The 21,111-nt window shown below is 44.1% G+C and overlaps 1 protein-coding gene and 1 non-coding gene across 2 annotated transcripts; one reads left to right on the top strand and one right to left on the bottom strand.

Annotated features, from left to right (window-relative positions):
* Positions 1–479: 479 nt before the first annotated feature.
* On the top strand, positions 480–5,391 carry LOC124699103. The gene is made up of 2 exons (XM_047231468.1): positions 480–1,428; positions 3,042–5,391. Exons 1-2 carry the CDS (start codon positions 508–510, stop codon positions 5,118–5,120), a joined length of 3,000 nt encoding a protein of 999 aa, XP_047087424.1. The 5' UTR covers positions 480–507; the 3' UTR covers positions 5,121–5,391.
* An 897-nt stretch (positions 5,392–6,288) lies between these two features.
* TRNAV-AAC lies at positions 6,289–6,362 on the bottom strand. The gene has a single exon. It is a non-coding gene; the product is annotated as a tRNA-Val (tRNA).
* Positions 6,363–21,111: the final 14,749 nt, after the last annotated feature.

Raw genomic sequence — 21,111 nt, 5'->3', positions numbered from 1 at the left:
ACTGGTGTTTTCTTCCTCAAAGCTTTAACAGTTCCATACAGTTAATTAGTCTCCAATTTTTTTTCTGCTTACTCATTGTCTTATGAGTTACAGGACAAAATTCAGGAAGGTGGCCAACTGTTGGTTCTGGTATGGCGGCGACACAAGATGAGCAAGGAAAGAACCTGATAACTGGTATACACTTGCTTCATGAATGCTATGAGCTATGCCACTCTTTCACACTTCATAACTCACAAGTCTGTCATTGGTTCATAGCAATCTGTGTTCAATAACTGTATTTTTCTTTCCATATGACGCGATGTGTTTCTTTCTTATACGGCATAATAACGAAGATATTCGTGTTTGACAGGAACTGGTGAGGTAATTTCGTCTTGGAGTTATGAGCATGAAAGTATCTCAGGAATTAACTACATGTTCAAAGGTGGTGATCCTATTCCTGCTGCAAAGTTGACAGGGGGTGGTGCTGAGCAGGCTCAACTGCATGCTCCAAAAGGTCCTAATATATGTATGCCTCCTCCGTGGGTGGATTACTGGCACCCTCCTCCTGATCAACCCCCTGATGAAGATGGAATATTGCACAGAGGAGAGGCACAGTATGGTCCATACAATAATGCAGACCCTATTGGCTTCCCTGCTGAATCGCTTGCTCATTTTGGTCAGTCCACACTCAACAAGAAGGCGGCAGCAAGGCAGCATACTGGACATGGTGGGCACTTTTCAGACAACAGGGATCCATCTCATCCTCACATGCCCGCTGATTGTTCTGCCATAAATCAACCTTGCCACGTTCTTCTGAAGGTCAAGAATGGTTGTGCAGATGTACTTGAGATTGAGAAGCAACCTATCATCAAGAAGGATCTGGCCCTCTTAGAGAAAATAAAGTGTCTAAACATCAAAGCTAGAAATCTTCGTGCTCTTAACTTGGCCAATACACGTTCATCTCTACCCAAGGAATCCAAGGTTGAACACCCAAAAAGCATTAATGTCGAGGCAGATCACGCGGCAGAATATGTTCCCTTCAGTGCTGTCACCAGTGAGGTTGGTCCTGCATTTGACAAGCTTAATTCTGTTTCTGAAAGCAGCAGTTCTGTGCCAACTAAACCATCAAATGTGCCTGCTAAGGGTCTAGTTGTTGTTGGTTTGTCAGAAGAACAAGTTACTGAATATAGTGAACCAGGAAAAGCTGGTAAATCTGCTAATTGCCATCCATATGGAAGAGGTGATATCTCAGGATATGGGCTTGACTGTTCTGCTCAGGACATACCTTCTAATGGACATGGATGGGAAGAGTACTCGATGGTCGACTCTTCACACGGAGTTGTTATGGCAGATGCTCAACAGGACCAACTTTTTTCTGGGAACGCCTCACAGCAGGTACATGTGACAGCTGCTGATAAGGTGTCAAATTGGCTCGATTGTGAATTCCAGGTATGTGGCTGTTATCTCCTTTGTACCTCGTGAGTGCTGAGATGTATAGAAAGATAAAACGTGGCTAAACATGTTTTTCTTCTGTACTTCTGTAAATTTTGATTGAGATGGTCATACTAGGGTTAGGGGTAGACAAGTGAGCATCCAGGGAGATTTGTACGAGATGAATTATTCAGTGTGTATGTCCCTTCTACTGCATCTACCTGACAACGGTTTATGTGTTTCTTTATCCCATTAAGTTGCGTTTGTTTCGTAAAATTCCTGGTTGTTCACTTTTAATCGAGAACCGATTCCTTCTGCAAAACTTGCTATTAGAGATTTTTTTTGTTACTCCTTCCAGTATTGCTTTTTACCTGGTAAATTCATTTATCTTTGTTACACCCAGGGCCGGTCCTGAGATTTCAGGGACCCGGGGCGAAATGAAAATCTAGGGCCCTAGAAGTCTCAAATAATTATTTATACACATATACATGAAATGATACCAATTAACATTTATAATCCATACAAACAATATTGATATCAAATATTATACTTTGTTGTTTTAAGAATATCCGGTATTCCTAGATATAAAGTCACTAATGATGGTATGTTAATAATTTACGTACTCATTTTATTTTAAAAAGATATCACAGATTTGTCTAAATTTGGATTTATCTAGACGATTTAGATATAGTGAAATTTAGATAAATCTGCTAGATACATCTAAATTTAGGTAATTCTACGACGTCCTTAATTTTTGATACCAAAAATATATGTTTATATGATGGCCTTGTTTTTGAGACAATGATGGTTTTATTTTTAAAGTCACTAATGATAATATTTTATGGACCCCAACGTCCTGCGCCGGATTAAGTAGCCAAGTATGAGGACCTACATCATCGTATATGGAATTTTGAGCAGGCATATGTTCTTTTTTTGACTCTCGTTTCTCGTGCCAGAAAAAGAATTCTGCACTTCAAAATACGATTAATTTTTAGAGCGCCACTTCTCAAATTGATCTGTGCGTGTATACATGATATATCTTACCTCAACAGACCCCCACGCACTTTTTTTTTGAGGGCCCCCCACGCATTTAGTATCCTCACAGCTAATTAAAGGAAAAAAGGCCCAAACTCATTAAGGAAAAAAGCCCAACATAACAAAAGGGAAAAGAATCGTCCAGCCCACTTAACAGAGTAACGCTTCGTTCGGTCGTCCTCCTGACCTCCTCTTTGAACGACACGAGAGAAACAGTCTGCTGCTCTAATGGCGCCGCCGATGAACCTCCGCCGCCGCTGCCTTAGCTTGCCAGGACTTTGGGCCCCCTTAGGTTTGGGGGCCCGGGGCGGCCGCCCCGCCTGCCCCCCCTCAGGGCCGGGCCTGGTTACACCTTGCTAATGTACAGTGTGTTTGTTCCATTTATAGTTGTAAAGTTCCACATAATTTCTTTAGGCACATCCTTTTTCTTATAATGTTATTCAGCTTCTGTTACCTGCAATCCGTTAATAGAGTGCCACACACGCATACACAGACAAACACACAGAAAATTGGGCAAGCAAATACTACGAAAATGTTACTAAGAGTATTGTTTGCCATGTTTGTTACTTAACTAGTGTTTCTCTTGGTGCATTCAGCATTCCAGAATGAGAGATTTGTCTTCTCAAGCTGCCAAACAACTACATGATGCAGAGAACTGGATTCGTCAACAAAAAGCAAATGCTATTACAAAACTGGAAGAATTGAGGAGGTATCAGTCAATACAGAGTCACAAGTCCAATGATGCACCCCCAGATGCAGATAATATGTACTGCAAACAGAAAACACAAGGTGATGGGATTACTAGTTCAACGGCAGGTACACATTGTATTGTCTCTGCTGATGGTCTTAATGTGCCTCAACCAGTAAATGGAGTCAAGGTAATGGAAGTTTCTATTGGTTCCAGCCCAGCGTCAAATACTTCAGGTGTTATTAAAGGTCCGTGGATTCATAATGTCATGTCTTCAGCCAAGAAAACAGAGGTTAACATGATAGAATACATTGCCAAGGAAAGTACCCCACTTTCACATGATAACAGTACTCCAGAGCACTTACGGATGGAGAATAGGCGAAGGCATTTTGATTCACGTGAGAGAAATATGACCGATAGCAAGACTCTTGCAGACACAAAGGGTGCTGAAGCTAAATCTCATGAGAACCTCTTGACCAGGAACAAGAACATCAGGAGGGATTCTGATGCAATTAGGCCTGCAGCTACACTTGTGTTTGGTAATCAGAAGAATTCTACAAAAGTATCGAGTGTTCATAAAACTGCTATCAATGGTTCTACAATTCCTGCCAAGGTTACCTCCGTTACAGGTCTTATTGTGGGTAGTATAATGATTGAGGATGTCTCACTTGCATCGGTAAACCTAGAGTGGGCAGCAGCTGCCAAGGAATTACATGATACAGCCACTAGCCTCTCAAGGCTGCAGCAGGTCAAGAAATCAGAAAAGAATCAGCATGGTCTACAGCTTGCTGAGGATTCAGTTTCGAATGATAGTGCCATGTACAAGACGATTAAACAGACAGGCAAGAAAGAAGTGCACGCAGAAGGATGTCCAAATGGTATGGCTGTTGCTGCTGCCACAGAACCATCTGAAAGTCACAGTATGGTTTTGGAGAATGTGGCGACAACGAAAAAGAGTGAAGCAGGATGGTATGCCCATGAGCCTTTACATGAAGAGCTGCAACAGCAGAATGGGGTGCCAATATTACCAGGAGAGAACCAAACATCTTATGGTAATAGGGCAAACTCCAATTTGGAGACTAAGTATCATGATAAAGAAGCACCTGCTAGTTCTACTGAAGTCAAAGTTACAACTGAGCTCAACGACTGGCTGGATAGGAAAACAACCTTGGATTATCAAGGGAGGCCTGGTGGTCCTTGGAAACAAAAGAGTGATGGACTGGCTTCAAGGGTGCAAAATGTTGCTGAACCGGCTGACTACTTCAATGTGGCAAACGTTGTACAGCAGTCTTCTGATCAGTGGCAGCAAGGAGCGGAGCAATTTGAGTCCAAGACCGATGATGGTACTGTGGACCATTCAAAACAAACTCACATGGTCCCCTGGCCTGACAATACTTGGGTAAAGCATCATGCAACTGGCAATCCAAGGCTCTACCATGTTGAGGGCCAAAGAAATGCGGTCAGTCGCTATGGCTACGAGGAGAGGGCAAGCAGGAGACACTTGTTCCATGAATCACCAGCTCCATCTAGGCTTCGCTGGATGCCTAAATACACCTTCCATCCTCCGAGCGATGCACAAGACAATGGCGTTCCCGAATGGTTTCATGATTCTCACCAAATAGCTGAAGGAGATGGTGGAGTGGATCTGCAGGGTGGAGAAGGCAACGTAAGCATGAGTTTCGTAGATGAAAACCTGATGATATGGAATGAAAAAGAGTGGGAATATCAGCAGCCCTTCCCAGCACCACATCACCTTGGCCAGCAACAGAGCGGTAGGGGCCATGGCTGGTACCAGGGGAGCGACCGTGACACAGATGTTGACAGTCAAAGGGGAAGAGGCAGACACTCTGAGTACCACTTTGTGGAGCCGGTAAGATATCGTCATGCTGCACCTGACATCCAGTGGAACCTCGGTGGTGCTGACAATCGTCGACCGCTGGTCTCTCCAAGTGCAGGAGTACACATGCAGCGCAGATACTACATTTAAGGGTTGTTGTTGGATAGCTGTGCTCCATAGAATCATCATCAATCCAGTCCTGTATTCTATCCATGAATGTTCTTGTGTGTTGCTGAAGCTTTAGATACCTTCTCAGCTCTGTTTCTTTTCGTGGGCATGTGAATTGTGATGCATTTACTTCAATTACTTGCGAGATGCTAGTCCTGCTGGTCTTAGGTAACCTTTATATAGTGTAAGATCTGCGAAGAGTATTGTACTAGCTGTGGTAGAATTCTCATCGAATTGTTGTTTGGGTGTCGCGAGAGAGAACTTTGCTGATTGATTTATTCAGTTAGCGGTATTTCGAATCAACTTCACTGAGTTGAAGGCAACGAAGTGTATCGCTTTTGTTCTCCTCATGGTTTCCCTCTCTTATATACTTATATTCACTTTGTTTTACAAAATCTGTCCTGTAAGCGTAACTTGGAGGCAACAATGTTGAGTACTACTATTACTCACAACAAGTAATCTTGTTGCAAACGCTGCATTACCTTCGAGTTCAATGTTTATTTCAGGATGACAAAAAGATTTAGCTAGATGGGAAAAAAAATCAGTAGCTCGACTCCAAATAGGAACCTAGTGTATACTACTAAATGATAGGCATATTTCAGCAACCATTATTAAAAACTTTTATAGCTAAAAAAAATCCATCAAGCGTCTGCAGCTTGCAGGGTCTGCAAAGGCTGGAAGAGTCGCACGTACTGTCCATGGGCGTCGTAGGAGTGCGAGCGGTGCCAAACCACATGTTACTGCTCCTCTAATTTTATGTTGGTGTACCTCAGCTCCCAGTGCCAGCCCGTTCTTCATCAGCCTCGAGCCGTGGACTTTAATCTTGTCCGGAACATCTTAAGAACCTAGAGCTTTTAAAAGATTTCTAACATAAATGAATCAAATTACACTGGTTTGCTGACGGCACAATTTCGTCGCTCGTTGGACCACACGATCGATGCGATCGTAGAAACAGATGAATCTGAATTATCAAATGGTTAAATCTAGCTCACCCTCATTTTCCATTTCCCCGTTGTAAGATGCAAAAGCTAATCCTGAGAACGAGCTGTACGTCACTAGCGAGTGGATAATCGAATACGATGTATACGAATAGCTCGCTGATATATTTATTTTAAAACGGTTCAAAAATAAATCAGCGGAAAAAAATAAATGGCTTCGCCCGGGTTTGAACCGGAGACCTTCAGTGTGTTAGACTGACGTGATAACCAACTACACCACGAAACCTGTTATGTTAAACCCCTCATCCGAATCTATAAGTAAGATATATATCAGGTTACACTTATCTGAAGAGGTTCATTCGTACTCGCACGACGGAGTACCACATGCATCTTCTTAGATCAAATAGGCATTACATAACAGGTTTTAGATCATTTTCCTGAAACTGACAAAACATTCTCTGATACATACGAGATTCTGCAGGCTTACAAAAGGCGACACAACCCAAGCCATTCCCCTACTCAGCAAGCATCTCCGCTGTCAGCCGACACCTAACGGAGAACAAACCGCTACAGTTCAGTGCATGCTAATATTTTCGAACAGCATTTTTCGCGAAAAGGCAAAAGCCCCTTGTGTTTCAATGCATTTATAGAAAAGATGGTTATATGTACAAATTAAAAAAGGACTAACACCACGCCATATAAATCAACCCAAAAAAGCTAATCTAAGGGAGTAGTTGTCAACACCCGAATTTTTAAGTCCGGATGCCCTATTACATCATACATCGCAATCCCAGGAAGATTGTTTTTGCGAGACATAATAGTAAATAGTTCAGAGTCATCATTTATTACAACACATAATGTCTTACAACAAGGGATCACATGATCCAATATTACACAAATAGATTGTTCAACATCACAAATAAGTAACGGAAGCGTAGTAGTAGTGGACTATCTATTCCACGAGCAACGCTTGACGTTAGAAGACGATCCTAGTTATCGTAGACGTCCTGTTGTCCGTCATCCTGATACTGTTGCTCCTCTTCAAAGTCTGGCATTTGAATAGCCAGGGCAAAGCCATGAGTACTTTAAAGTACTCGCAAACTAATACTAAGGTAGAAAACATATTAAGTGTAGTAAGGGGTGCTAAGCTCTAGGTTTATTTGCATAAAGCCAAGTTTTAATTTGATAAACATTTAGTAAAAACCCATCATTTGCTAGACTAACTCAAGTGGGAACATTAGTGTCATTCCCACAATTCATTTGGGATCCAAATCAAATCACCATTCAAATTCATCATTTCAAAATTCTGATAACGGAAATAGTATGGCCTTTCCAATCGTCCATAACCGCGGACACGGCTATTCGAATAGGTTTAACACTCTGCAGAGGTTGTACTCTTGTGCCACAACTTTTGATTACATCCGTCGAGGATAACCCCGAATCATCGTAACTCAGTACGCGGATCATCAACCTTAACCTTTCACTTATATACGCTAGTATAGGCACCTCTCCCCATGAGCTTGGCCTCCCGGTGAAAACCAACTGTTAACCCGGGAACTGCACAGGGCTTGGGTCGTACATTCACCCCATATTCACATCATTTCTCATATACGGAGGCAGCCTCGGCGTAACCCCTATGATGCTTGTTTAGAGGGAACCCATACTAAAATACACAAGTTTCTAGTTAAGCCCTACCCATAATCGGGTATTGTGGGGGTACTTGTATAATTGGAAGGGTATCGCATTCAAACCCATATCAGTTTTATATCAAAAATCACCATCTTCTCTTGGTCATATTCACCTTCAAAGTCATTCAATGGAATGAATCATCATTCCAAGGTTTCAAATTCATTTCAAAGTCATATGTTCCCATCTAGAGTAGTCAAATTTTATTTGATTAGCACTAGCAACTATCTCATGAGGGGTGCTATCTAGATTTGAGTGTTTCTAAGCTAACCTTTAATCTTGTTCTACTCTATACCTAGTGAATCATAAATCAAAAAGTACTTTGAAGTAAATAAGCAAAAGTAATTGCAAGGTAAAAACATGGGATAGGTAATACATAAAATTAAATGGGTGATGGTGCCTTGCTCTTGTAGAGCTTTGCATCATGGTGGTTTAGCAAGAGTATTAGCTTGCCTTGAGCAGAGTAGTTATCGAAGTTCTCCTCTTCTTCTTGGGAGTAGGCTTCCTCCTCTTGATACTCCTCGTTACTAGCGTCTATATACGAATACGAGGTATAAATACTAAACCAAGCTCACATACTAAACTAGAAACACTCAAAAGAGTCCACACACTAATCCTATCATCAATCAAACATGGCATGGTGGATTATTTGATTAATCTTTAATTAAGGGAAAATAATTTCCTCTCATTACATCTTATTAAGATTTAATCTCTTCATATAATACTCAGGTATGAAATATAGGTTGACCAAAGTCAACATTTCATATCTATTATATGTGAGTATAATTTAATTGAAGTGTTACACTTCACATAGTTTAATACTAACATTTAAATGAATTAAAATCTCTAAGTAATACTTATCAAGGGTTCATTAGCCTAAGTCTTTCCCCATGGTTATATTACTTAGGATCAAGATTTAAATGAGAGAGTGGCTCTCATACTATTTGTTAAATTTGAATTTCAAGCTTAATTGCTCTAGAATTGACTACATAGCCATTTAATTTGATCCAGTCCATGATCATACAAACAACTGGTCTATGTTATTGCATAATCAATTAGAGGACATCATTTGTGATTTATTAGAGTTGGAATCAATTCAAAATCTATTATGGTTGAATTTGAATAAAGTTTGAATGTACAAAAGTCCATGTCTTGTTATTTTTATCAGGTTAATTCTACTTTGAATTTGGAGGTGGGACCAGTGGCATTGGTTAGATAAATTCATGGGCTTTCCAACGGTATAAAGTTTGCTAATTTTGGTTTGGCAGATTTCAAACTATTCAAATTTTACTAAACCATCTGCAGAACAATTTGAATTAAGATTAAAACCAGATTTGAATGGTGGGCTTAGGCGGGAAACACTACTGGGCCGAAACGGTATTTAAACCCACTGCGCAGCCCAGCAAGCATCTGGTGCGCTTGGGCCGCACTGACGAGGTGGGGGCCACCCGTCAGTGTGTTTTAACACAGCGAAACAGTATGAGCAATTTAGGCCGTAGGATTAGAAATGAGATCGACGGCGTGTGAGCGTCGTCGTCTCCGACGAGAGGCGAGCTCACTGGCGGCGAGCCTAGGGGGTCGGGGAGCCTACCAGGCCGTTGCAGGTGTCTGGCAGTGTGCGCGGAGAAGTGGTTGTCGACGAGGAACAACTTGGTGCAGCGGCGGCGCTCGGGGAGGCTCCAGGTGAAGCAGGGCTTCCGCGAGCTCCGGCGGACTTGAGCTTGCAATTCGGGCAACTCCGGCGGTGGGTGGTGAAATTGACTGGGGGAGATTACTCAGGGAGGAGAGGGGAGTGGATTGTGTGAAGAAAGGAGGAGCCGATCGCCTCTATTTATAGGGTCGAGGGGTGGCCGCGGGGTGCTGCAAGGGCGCTTCGACGGCGTGTCTTCTCCGGCGATCGAAAGGGCAAGGCGAGGACAGCATCTTGTAGGAGGCGTTCTAGCGATGCTCCAGGACTAGCTAGCGCAGAGAAAGGGTGAGAGGATGGCTCGGGCGCGTGCGATGAGTGCGGCAGTACCTGCGGTACTTCTCCGGCGAGGACGACGGTGACGAGGCCTCCGCAGTCGCTCGAGTGTGGCTAGGTGGTAGAGGGCGTGGAGTAGATGCTCAACGTGGTGGTAGGGATGCAGGGGAAGGACGGAGGCGATCGAGCGCGCGACGTACTGGCGCGTGCAGAGCGCGCTCACCGCGTTGGCTGGCATGCTCTGGCATGGTTTTGGACGCGGGCGTTCCGACCAATGGCGTGGCTTGGCGATCGAGTGCAAGGTACTGGCGCGGTCCTTATGCTTCCAAGATGCTCCAGGACAAGGAGATGGGTTGAGAGAGAGGCCAGAGAGAGGGATGCCCAAAGGTGGTCGGGTGTGCTTGACATGGTGGTTTTCTCAATACTTTTCCACTTTCTCCAACCCTAGCAAGTACCAAGCTCGATGCAGGGATCATAGATGTAGCTAATGATCACCAGAGAAAGTTGGTTTAGGCAAGAACACACTGGACAATAGCATGTAACACAATTTGCAAATTATGCCTGCCAAGTGTTTGATTAAATGGCCGCAAGAACTTTTTGTTTGAATTTTGGTTTTCTTTTTGGTGGATCTCATTTATATAATTAATGTGTTGGATTGGTGGTGGTTTTGCTCAATTTGGAGTTGTTTTGCAAAATGGCAAAAGTGACATGATCTTCTCTTTATTTCAAGCATCACTACTTGTCACCTTTATACTGGTCAACCTAGTCAACTCTAGCCATGGTGGTCAACATCAAAGTTACTCACCTTGACATGGTCTTGGATGACATGGCTTTGGTTGACCTAGTTTAGTTCAAGAGTTGAGAGAACCAGAGGGGTAAAGTAGTGAAGAAAATATTTTTGGGCCATATGACCATTATCATATGTATGAAGAAATTTTGATTTCCTTGTGTTTGATTCTTGATCCAAGGATGCAATTGTGTTAGTTTATCATATTAAAGTATTTTACAAGCAAGAGGGCAAGCAATTATGGCCTAGGGTGAAGAGTTGTAATTTGGCATATTGTGTATGTAAGTGAAATATGGGTTTTTCCCATTTTCTTCATTTCTTCTCAAACTAGGGTTTGATCATCTTTGTTAGGGTTTAAATAGCAATTGATAATCATACTAACACTCATCATGGCCATTGCACAAAAGAAAATTACTCAAATGCATGAAACTATATGTGGCACTATATGCATATAAAAAGTTTTTGTTTGTTGCAAATTTTGAATAGTTGAAACTCTCTCTTGATTTTATTATTGTTGAAACTTGGGATGTTACAAACCCTTTTCCCTTACAAAAGATCTCGTCCCGAGATCTTAAAGAAAACTAGGTACTAAAGAGATCTGGGTACTCAGTCTTCATGAAGTCTTCTCTCTCCCAAGTGGCTTCTTCTTCGGTGTGGTTACTCCATTGTATCTTCAGAAACTTGATACTCCGGGTACGGGTGGTTCTGAAGGCTTCTTCCAGGATGCGAATAGGTACTTCACGGTATGTCAGATCTGAGTTGATATCCACAGCTCGATGGTCGATGTTCTTGAAAACCTCGGTCTTCTCAGGTACCTCTAAGCATTTCCGGAGTAACGAGATGTGAAACACATTGTGCACAGCTGACATTTCTTCTGGTAACTCCAGTTGATAGGACACTTCTCCTCGGCGACTCAGGACTTTGAAAGGTCCAACATATCGGGGTGCAAGCTTTCCTCTAAGCTGGAATCTCTGCATCCCTTTAAGGGGGGGACACTTTGAGATATACGAAATCTCCGATCTCGAAGGTCATCTCTCGGCGTCTCTTGTCGGCGTAGCTCTTCTGTCTTGATTGAGCGGTCTTGAGGTACTCGCGGATCTTGTGAACCTTCTCTTCAGCTTCGCGGAGAATATCTGGTCCAAAGACTTGACTCTCTCCGACTTCCAACCAGTTCAGAGGGGTACGGCACTTCCTTCCGTACAGGGCTTCAAAGGGGGCCATTTGCAAACTGGCTTGGTAGCTGTTGTTGTACGAGAATTCTGCGTACGGCAAGCAGTCTTGCCACTTGGATCCATATTCTAGCACACATTCTCTCAACATATCTTCCAGTATCTGGTTGACTCGTTCAGTCTGTCCATCTGTCTGCGGGTGATAGGCGGTGCTGAAATTTAGCCGGGTTCCGAGTCCTTCATGTACTTTCTGCCAGAATCTAGAGGTGAATTGGGATCCTCTATCGGATACTATCGACTTCGGTGTTCCGTGCGGTGCTGACTATCCGTGAGATATATAACTCGCAAGTCTTGGTCCTTGATAGGTGGTCTTGACGGGGATGAAGTGGGCGACTTTGGTCAACCTCGTCGACCACTACCCGGATAGAATCATTTCCTTTACTAGATTTGGGTAGTCCGGTGATGAAGTCCATTCCGACGTAATCCCACTTCCATTCGGGAATCTGTAGGGGTTGCAACGAGCCTGCGGGGCGTTGATGTTCTGCCTTGACTCTTTGACGGATGTCACACTTGGCAATGTAGCTCCCTATTTCTCTCTTCATTCCATGCCACCAAAATTGTTCCTTCAAATCTTGGTACATCTTGGTACCTCCGGGGTGAATGGAGTAAAGGGTGTCATGAGCTTCTTTCGAATGACTTGCTTCAACTCCGAATCCGACGGCACACAAAGGCGTCCGTTGTACCATAGAACTCCTTCTTCATCAACAGTGAATCCCGGTGCTTTTCCTGCAGCTATTTGGCTCTTGATCCCGTCAATGCTTGCATTTCCCTTCTGGGCTTCCTTGATTTGACTAATCAGGGTGGGTTGAAGTTCAATGCTTGCGAGAAATCCTTCACTCACCAGCTCCCTTCTAAACTGTTCAAATTCTTGAAACAGGCTAGGTTGCTCTTCTGCGATCATGGAGTTCAACTGGCACGGCAGTCTACTCAAAGCATCTGCTACCACATTGGCCTTGCCGGGGTGGTAGTGAATTTCCATATCGTAATCCTTGATTAGCTCTAACCATCTTCTCTGCCTCATGTTCAGCTCCTTCTGAGTGAAGATATACTTCAGGCTCTTATGATCTGAATAGATCTCGCACACTTTCAGTGCTAAAACCACGGCTGCTAGCTCTAAGTCATGGGTTGGATAGTTCTGTTCATGCTGCTTCAGTTGCCTTGACAGGTAAGATATCACTTTCCCTTCTTGCATCAACACACATCCAAGACCAATCTTGGAGGCATCACAATACACATCAAATGGTTTGGTGATGTCCGGCATGATCAGTATTGGGGCTGAAGTCAGTCTGCTCTTGAGCTGTTGGAAACTCTCTTCACACTTGTCCGTCCATTCGAACTTCTTATCCTTCTTTAACAATTGCGTCATTGGTCTGGCTATGCTTGAGAATCCTTCACACACGGACCTCAGTCTGGGTGGTTGGGGCTTTCCATTCTTCAACAGTCTTAATCTTCGAGGGGTCAACGGCAATTCCTCCGGCGGACAATATGTGTCCCAGGAATCCTACTTCCTTTAACCAGAACTCGCACTTGCTGAACTTGGCGTACAGCTGATGTTCCCGAAGGGTATCTAAGACCACTTCCAAGTGTTGCTCATGCTCTTCTTCAGATTTGGAGTAGATAAGGATGTCGTCGATGAAAACAACGACAAACTTATCCAGGAAGTTCATGAAGACCTTATTCATGAGATTCATGAAATAAGCGGGGGCGTTGGTCAATCCAAATGACATGACATTGTACTCATACAATCCATATCTGGTGGTGAAGGCAGTTTTGGGGATATCGGTGGCACGAATCTTCGGCTGATGGTAACCAGTTCTCGGATCAATCTTCGAGAACACTTTGGCACCGATCGCTTGGTCAAACAGATCTTCTATCTTTGGCAAGGGATATTTGTTCTTGATGGTGACATCGTTAAGTTTACGATAATCCATGCATAAATGATTTGCACCATCCTTCTTGTCCACAAACAAAACTGGTGATCTCCAAGGTGACGCACTTGGCCTAATCAGACCCTTGAATAGCATATCATTCAGTTGCTTCTTCAGTTCCACTAACTCTGCTGGGTTCATACTATAGGCTCTCTGGGCTATAGGTCCGGTTCCAGGGATTAACTCAATGATAAACTCGATATCCCGATCCGGGGGCATACCGGGTAGATCATCGGGAAACACATCGGGTATCGACAAACGACCCTGATCTGATCCAAGGTGGGTTTAGCTAGGCTTTGGTTGCAGGTAAACTTTCTGGGCAGTCTTTCAGATATGTGCTCGACTAATATTCCGGTGCTACTAGTCATGGTGATAGCCTTCTTGGCACAATCAATCAGCCCATGATGTTTCGACATCCAGTCCATACCCAGTACTACTTCCAATCCTTTTGTTCCTGTAACAATCAAATTTGCATAAAATTCTATTTCATGAATTCCGATAGGAACATCTTTGCAAATTTTTCTAGCTTTAGTGGTTGATCCGGTATTTGAACTATCATGACATGCTTCAAACTCGATAGGTTGAATCTTACTAGTGCATGCAAAATCTTCAAGTAACAAACGAATGCGATGCTCCGTAATCAAACAACACTCTTGCAGGTATTGAGTTTATAGAGAACATACCCAGCACAACATCTGGGGCTTCCTGAGCTTCTTCCGCACTCATGTGAAAGAGGCGGCCGCTACGGTTGTTCGGGTTGTTGGGGGTGAACTTCTTGTTGTTGGCGACACGGCGCTGCTGCAGAGCAGGGCCGCAGGTGTTGGCGGCAGCCTTGGCGAGTCGCTTGGGGCACTCGTTGGAGTAGTGCCCCACCACTCCGCACTCGTAACAAGTGATGGTGGACTTGTCCTTGGGAGTGATGGGAACAGCGTTGCTCCCGATCCTTGGAGCAGTGTTGGAGGTGTTGTTGTTGTGGTTGGGGGCTCGAGGTGGGGCGCGGTTGAAGTTGTTGTTGTTGTTGTTGTTGTCGTTGTTGTGGTGGCCTCCCGGCCCGGGTTTCCTCCACTCCGGTTCCGATAACCCGGACGTGAGTTCTGCATCGGGGGCTTGTTGTTTCTTGGGGCAAACCCTCCACTTGAGCTGGGGCGATACTTGTGGGTGTTGCTGGGCCCACTCTGATTCATCATGCGGCGCTTGCGGTTTTCATTGGCCTGATGGATCTTTCCCTCCATCTGGATGGCGGAGTCAACAAGGGCTTCTAGATCAGCAAAGGGAATGTTGATCAGCACCGTCTGCATCTCATCATGCAGTCCATTCAGGAACCTCTCCTTCCTCTTCTCGTTGGTGTCGGTCTCATCCGGGGCGTACCTTGACAGAGTGAGGAATCTGTCGCGGTATTCTACCACGGTTAGACGGCCTTGCTTCAGTTCGCGGAACTCATCTCGCATCTTCTTGATGAGACCCGGTGGCACGTGATACTTGCTAAACTTGAGCTTGAAATCTGCCCAAGTCATTATTTGCCCCGCATTCAATGCGCGAGCACTTGTCCACCGTGCATGTGCGGTGTCCCGCCGTATAGTGGGTGGCGAATAGCACTTTGTCATGTTCCTCCACTCCGGCCACTTCCAGATTGTTCTCCATAGTCTGGAGCCAATCATCGGCATCAAGGGGTTCCTCCGTCTTGCTGAACACCGGTGGATTGGTGTTCTGGAAGTTTTTCAGCTTTGACCCAGGGTGATCATGGTTTCCGTGGCCCTGATTGTTCTGTGCAAGCTGTTGAAGTACAGCTAAGTTGGCTTGCCTTTCAGCTCTCTCAACTTCTCTATCAGCCAACATCTGTTGCAACATCTGCATCATCGCCTCCTGAGTCATGTTGCGAGTTGGAGGTGCCATCTGAACAGGGATGTGGATAATGAGACGAGAGGGAAATTTCTATGGCTCATTTTGGGATAAATTCACACAATTTAAACTTGATTCATAAAATAATAATAATATTACACACACGAACATAGTCATGAAGGTAGCAAATATTACAAGCCAACAATCCGGAGGGTTTGAAGAACCCTTTCAACAATCTACGATACATGGGGCGGGTACAAAGGACCGATACATATCACGAGACGCAAGTGCTCAGACGGAACTACTATCCATCGATGCGGAGCGGGAAGGTGGTGTCCATCCCGGCAGCAGGTGCTGGTGGAAGTCCAGATCTCCCTCATCGTCCTCCTCGTAGTCATTATCGTTGCTGACGTAGGAGTAGCCATCCCCTTGGATGTCTTCTCCCTCGCCTTCTCCTTCCAGAGCTTGGAGTTGCTCCGCCTGAGTGGAGATGGTCTCCTTCAGGACGGCGATCTTGGCCTTGAGGCGGTTGATGGTGTACTCCTTCTTGGAGACCAGCTGGCGGAGAGTCCTACGCTCCTTGGCGATGACGTTGATGGTCTCCGCCTGCTGAACCAGCTGGAGGTGGGTGCTGTTGGCGAATGCGCGGGAGTTGTCCAGCTCAGCACGGGTCTCGAACATCATAAAGTCGAGGTGATCCACGTGGTGCCTCAGCACGGGGTGGAACGGCAGGCTGATGGGCAGCCCAAGAGAGGAGTACCTTGCAAAGTGTGCAAAGCGTTCCCCTTCTATCGCCACCGAGTTTTGCCCGCACAGACGAGCGAGACCCTCCTGGAGAGCGCGGGCGAGTCCATCCACCTGTGTGTTCTCTCGGAGAGAGAACTGAATCTGGCGGAACATAGGTGACTCCGGCTGTCCGGGGAGGTTAGCCATGATGATCCATTGGAGTTGGCCTCCTGTCTGATCAGCGATCTGGCCTCCGTAGAACACGGGAGGCGAGCGTCCGAGGAACTCCGAGAGGGCAAACAGATCCCTCTCAAAGATGAGATATCCCCCGTTCGCCCGCTCGTACACTTGAGTCTGGATGAAGGGCTCCAGTGGGATGATAGGCTCCATCTGTAGAGGGATTGATGAGCAAGTTAGAGAAGTGCAAGTGTTCAAAATTTTAAGTAACTTATAAATAAGAACATGAATTGGCTAGTTTAAAAAAGATCTCAAAGGTAAGGGTATGATTGTATTTTTCATAATTATGCAATTCATTATATTTAAAACTAAGTTTGTCAAACGTCCATTCTAACTAGGGTCTCCTAAGGTCAAACAATGGCTCTGATACCAACTTGTCAACACCCGAATTTTTAAGTCCGGATGCCCTATTACATCATACATCGCAATCCCAGGAAGATTGTTTTTGCGAGACATAATAGTAAGTAGTTCGCAGTCATCATTTATTACAACACATAATGTCTTACAACAAGGGATCACATGATCCAATATTACACAAATAGATTGTTCAACATCACAAATAAGTAGCTGAAGCATAGTAGTAGTGGACTATCTATTCCACAGTGCAACGCTTGACGTTAGAAGACGATCCTAGTTATCGTAGACGTCCCGTTGTCCGTCATCCCGATATCGTTGCTCCTCTTCAAAGTCCGGCATTTGAATAGCCAGTGGCAAAGCCATGAGTACTTTAAAGTACTCGCAAACTAATACTAAGGTAGAAAACATATTAAGTGTAGTAAGGGGTGCTAAGCTCTAGGTTTATTTGCATAAAGCCAAGTTTTAATTTGATAAACATTTAGTAAAAACCCATCATTTGCTAGACTAACTCAAGTGGGAACATTAGTGTCATTCCCACAATTCATTTGGGATCCAAATCAAATCACCATTCAAATTCATCATTTCAAAATTCCGATAACGGAAATAGTATGGCCTTTCCAATCGTCCATAACCGCGGACACGGCTATTCGAATAGGTTTAACACTCGCAGAGGTTGTACTCTTGTGCCACAACTTTTGATTACATCCGTCGAGGATAACCCCGAATCATCGTAACTCAAGCACGCGGATCATCAACCTTAACCTTTCACTTATATATGCTAGTATAGGCACCTGTCCCCATGAGCTTGGCCTCCCGGTGAAAACCAACTCGTTAACCCGGAACCGCACAGGGCTTGGGTCGTACATTCACCTCATATTCACATCATTTCTCATATACGGAGGCAGCCTCGGCGTAACCCCTATGATGCTTGTTTAGAGGGAACCCATACTAAAATACACAAGTTTCTAGTTAAGCCCTACCCATAATCAGGTATTGTGGGGGTACTTGTATAATTGGTAGGGTATCGCATTCAAACCCATATCAGTTTTATATCAAAAATCACCATCTTCTCTTGGTCATATTCACCTTCAAAGTCATTCAATGGAATGAATCATCATTCCAAGGTTTCAAATTCATTTCAAAGTCATATGTTCCCATCTAGAGTAGTCAAATTTTATTTGATTAGCACTAGCAACTATCTCATGAGGGGTGCTATCTAGATTTGAGTGTTTCTAAGCTAACCTTTAATCTTGTTCTACTCTATACCTAGTGAATCATAAATCAAAAAGTACTTTGAAGTAAATAAGCAAAAGTAATTGCAAGGTAAAAACATGGGATAGGTAATACATAAAATTAAATGGGTGATGGTGCCTTGCTCTTGTAGAGCTTTGCATCATGGTGGTTTAGCAAGAGTATTAGCTTGCCTTGAGCAGAGTAGTTATCGAAGTTCTCCTCTTCTTCTTGGGAGTAGGCTTCCTCCTCTTGATATTCCTCGTTACTAGCGTCTATATACGAATACGAGGTATAAATACTAAACCAAGCTCACATACTAAACTAGAAACACTCAAAAGAGTCCACACACTAATCCTATCATCAATCAAACATGGCATGGTGGATTATTTGATTAATCTTTAATTAAGGGAAAATAATTTCCTCTCATTATTCCTATTTCTTTAATTTGGTATTTAGATCCTTAGAGAAATTAATTTCTTCTCATTACATCTTATTAAGATTTAATCTCTTCATATAATAATCGGTATGAAATATAGGTTGACCAAAGTCAACATTTCATATCTATTATATGTGAGTATAATTTAATTGAAGTGCTACACTTCACATAGTTTAATACTAACATTTAAATGAATTAAAATCTCTAAGTAATACTTATCAAGGGTTCATTAGCCTAAGTCTTTCCCCCTGGTTATATTACTTAGGATCAAGATTTAAATGAGAGAGTAGCTCTCATACTATTTGTTAAATTTGAATTTCAAGTTTAATTGCTCTAGAATTGACTACATAGCCATTTAATTTGATCCAGTCCATGATCATACAAACAACTTGTCTATGTTATTGCATAATCAATTAGAGGACATCATTTGTGATTTATTAGAGTTGGAATCAATTCAAAATCTATTATGGTTGAATTTTGAATAAAGTTTGAATGTACAAAAGTCCCTGTCTTGTTATTTTTATCAGGTTAATTCTACTTTGAATTTGGAGGTGGGACCAGTGGCATTGGTTAGATAAATTCATGGGCTTTCCAACGGTATAAAGTTTGCTAATTTTGGTTTGGCAGATTTCAAACTATTCAAATTTTACTAAACCATCTGCATAACAATTTGAATTAAGATTAAAACCAGATTTGAATCGTGGGCTTAGGCGGGAAACACTATCGGGCCGAAACGGTATTTAAACCCACTGCGCAGCCCAACAAGCATCTGGTGCGCTTGGGCCGCACTGACGAGGTGGGGGCCACCCGTCAGTGTGTTTTAACACAGCGAAACGGTATGAGCAATTTAGGCCGTAGGATTAGAAATGAGATCGACGGCGTGTGAGCGTCGTCGTCTCCGACGAGAGGCGAGCTCACTGGCGGCGAGCCTAGGGGGTCGGGGAGCCTACCAGGCCGTTGCAGGTGTCCGGCAAGCTGTGCGCGGAGAAGTGGTTGTCGACGAGGAACAGCCTTGGTGCAGCGGCGGCGCTCGGGAGGCTCCAGTGACGCAGAGCTTCCGCGAGCTCCGGCGGACTTGAGCTTGCAATTCGGGCAGCTCCGGCGGTGGGTGGTGAAATTGACTGGGGGAGATTGCTCAGGGAGGAGAGGGGAGTGGATGGTGTGAAGAAAGGAGGAGCCGATCGCCTCTATTTATAGGGTCGAGGGGTGGCCGCGGGGTGCTGCAAGGGCGCGTCGACGGCGTGGCCTCTCCGGCGATCGAAAGGGCAAGGCGAGGACAGCATCTTGTAGGAGGCGTTCTAGCGATGCTCCAGGACTAGCTAGCGCAGAGAAAGGGTGAGAGGATGGCTCGGGCGCGTGCGATGAGTGCGGCAGTACCCGCGGTACTTCGCCGGCGAGGACGACGGTGACGAGGCCTCCGCAGGCGTTTGAGTGTGGCTAGGTGGTAGAGGGCGTGGAGTAGATGCTCAACGTGGTGGTAGGGATGCAGGGGGAGGACGATCGCGTTCGAGTGGGCGACGTACTGGCGCGTCCAGAGCGCGCTCACCGCGTTGGCTGGCATGCTCTGGCATGGTTTTGGACACGCGTGTTCCGGCCAATGCCGTGGCTTGGCGATCGAGTGCAAGGTACTGGCGCGGTCCTTGTGCTTCCAAGATGCTCCAGGACAAGGAGATGGGTTGAGAAAGAGGCCAGAGAGAGTTGGGCCAAAGGTGGCCGGGTGTGCTTGACATGGTGGTTTTCTCCATACTTTTCCACTTTCTACCAAGCCATAGCATGTACCAAGCTTGATGCAGGGGATCATAGAGGTAGCTAATGATCACCGAGAGAAAGTTGGTTTAGGCAAGAAACCATTGGATAATAGCATGTAACACTAATTTGCAAACTATGCCTCGCCAAGTGTTTGATTAAATGGCCGCAAGAACTTTTTGTTTGAATTTTGGTTTTCTTTTTGGTGGATCTCATTTATATAATTAATGTGTTGGATTGGTGGTGGTTTTGCTCAATTTGGAGTTGTTTTGCAAAATGGCAAAAGTGACATGATCTTCTCTTTATTTCAACATCACTACTTGTCACCTTTATACTGGTCAACCTAGTCAACTCTAGCCATGGTGGTCAACATCAAAGTTACTCACCTTGACATGGTCTTGGATGACATGGCTTTGGTTGACCTAGTTTAGTTCAAGAGTTGAGAGAACCAGAGGGGTAAAGTAGTGAAGAAAATATTTTTGGGCCATATGACCATTATCATATGTATGAAGAAATTTTGATTTCCTTGTGTTTGATTCTTGATCCAAGGATGCAATTGTGTTAGTTTATCATATTAAAGTATTTTACAAGCAAGAGGGCAAGCAATTATGGCCTAGGGTGAAGAGTTGCAATTTGGCATATTGTGTATGTAAGTGAAATATGGGTTTTTCCCATTTTCTTCATTTCTTCTCAAACTAGGGTTTGATCATCTTTGTTAGGGTTCAAATAGCAATTGATAATCATACTAACACTCATCATGGCAATTGCACAAAAGAAAATCACTCAAATGCATGAAACTATATGTGGCACTATATGCATAGAAAAAGTTTTTGTTTGTTGCAAATTTTGAGTAATTGAAACTCTCTCT

The sequence above is a fragment of the Lolium rigidum genome, chromosome 3 (assembly GCF_022539505.1).
Source record: "Lolium rigidum isolate FL_2022 chromosome 3, APGP_CSIRO_Lrig_0.1, whole genome shotgun sequence".
Taxonomy (NCBI): domain Eukaryota; kingdom Viridiplantae; phylum Streptophyta; class Magnoliopsida; order Poales; family Poaceae; genus Lolium; species Lolium rigidum.
This window is presented reverse-complemented; position numbering and strand designations above follow the sequence as displayed.

What these genes read in the sequence shown, in the direction of transcription:
- LOC124699103 (XM_047231468.1), top strand. Translation starts at nt 508, where the DNA reads ATGCCTCCTCCGTGGGTGGATTACTGGCACCCTCCTCCTGATCAACCC. An exon ending in GGCTCGATTGTGAATTCCAG is followed by an intron (nt 1,429 to 3,041) that starts GTATGTGGCTGT and finishes TGGTGCATTCAG; the next exon opens with CATTCCAGAATGAGAGATTT.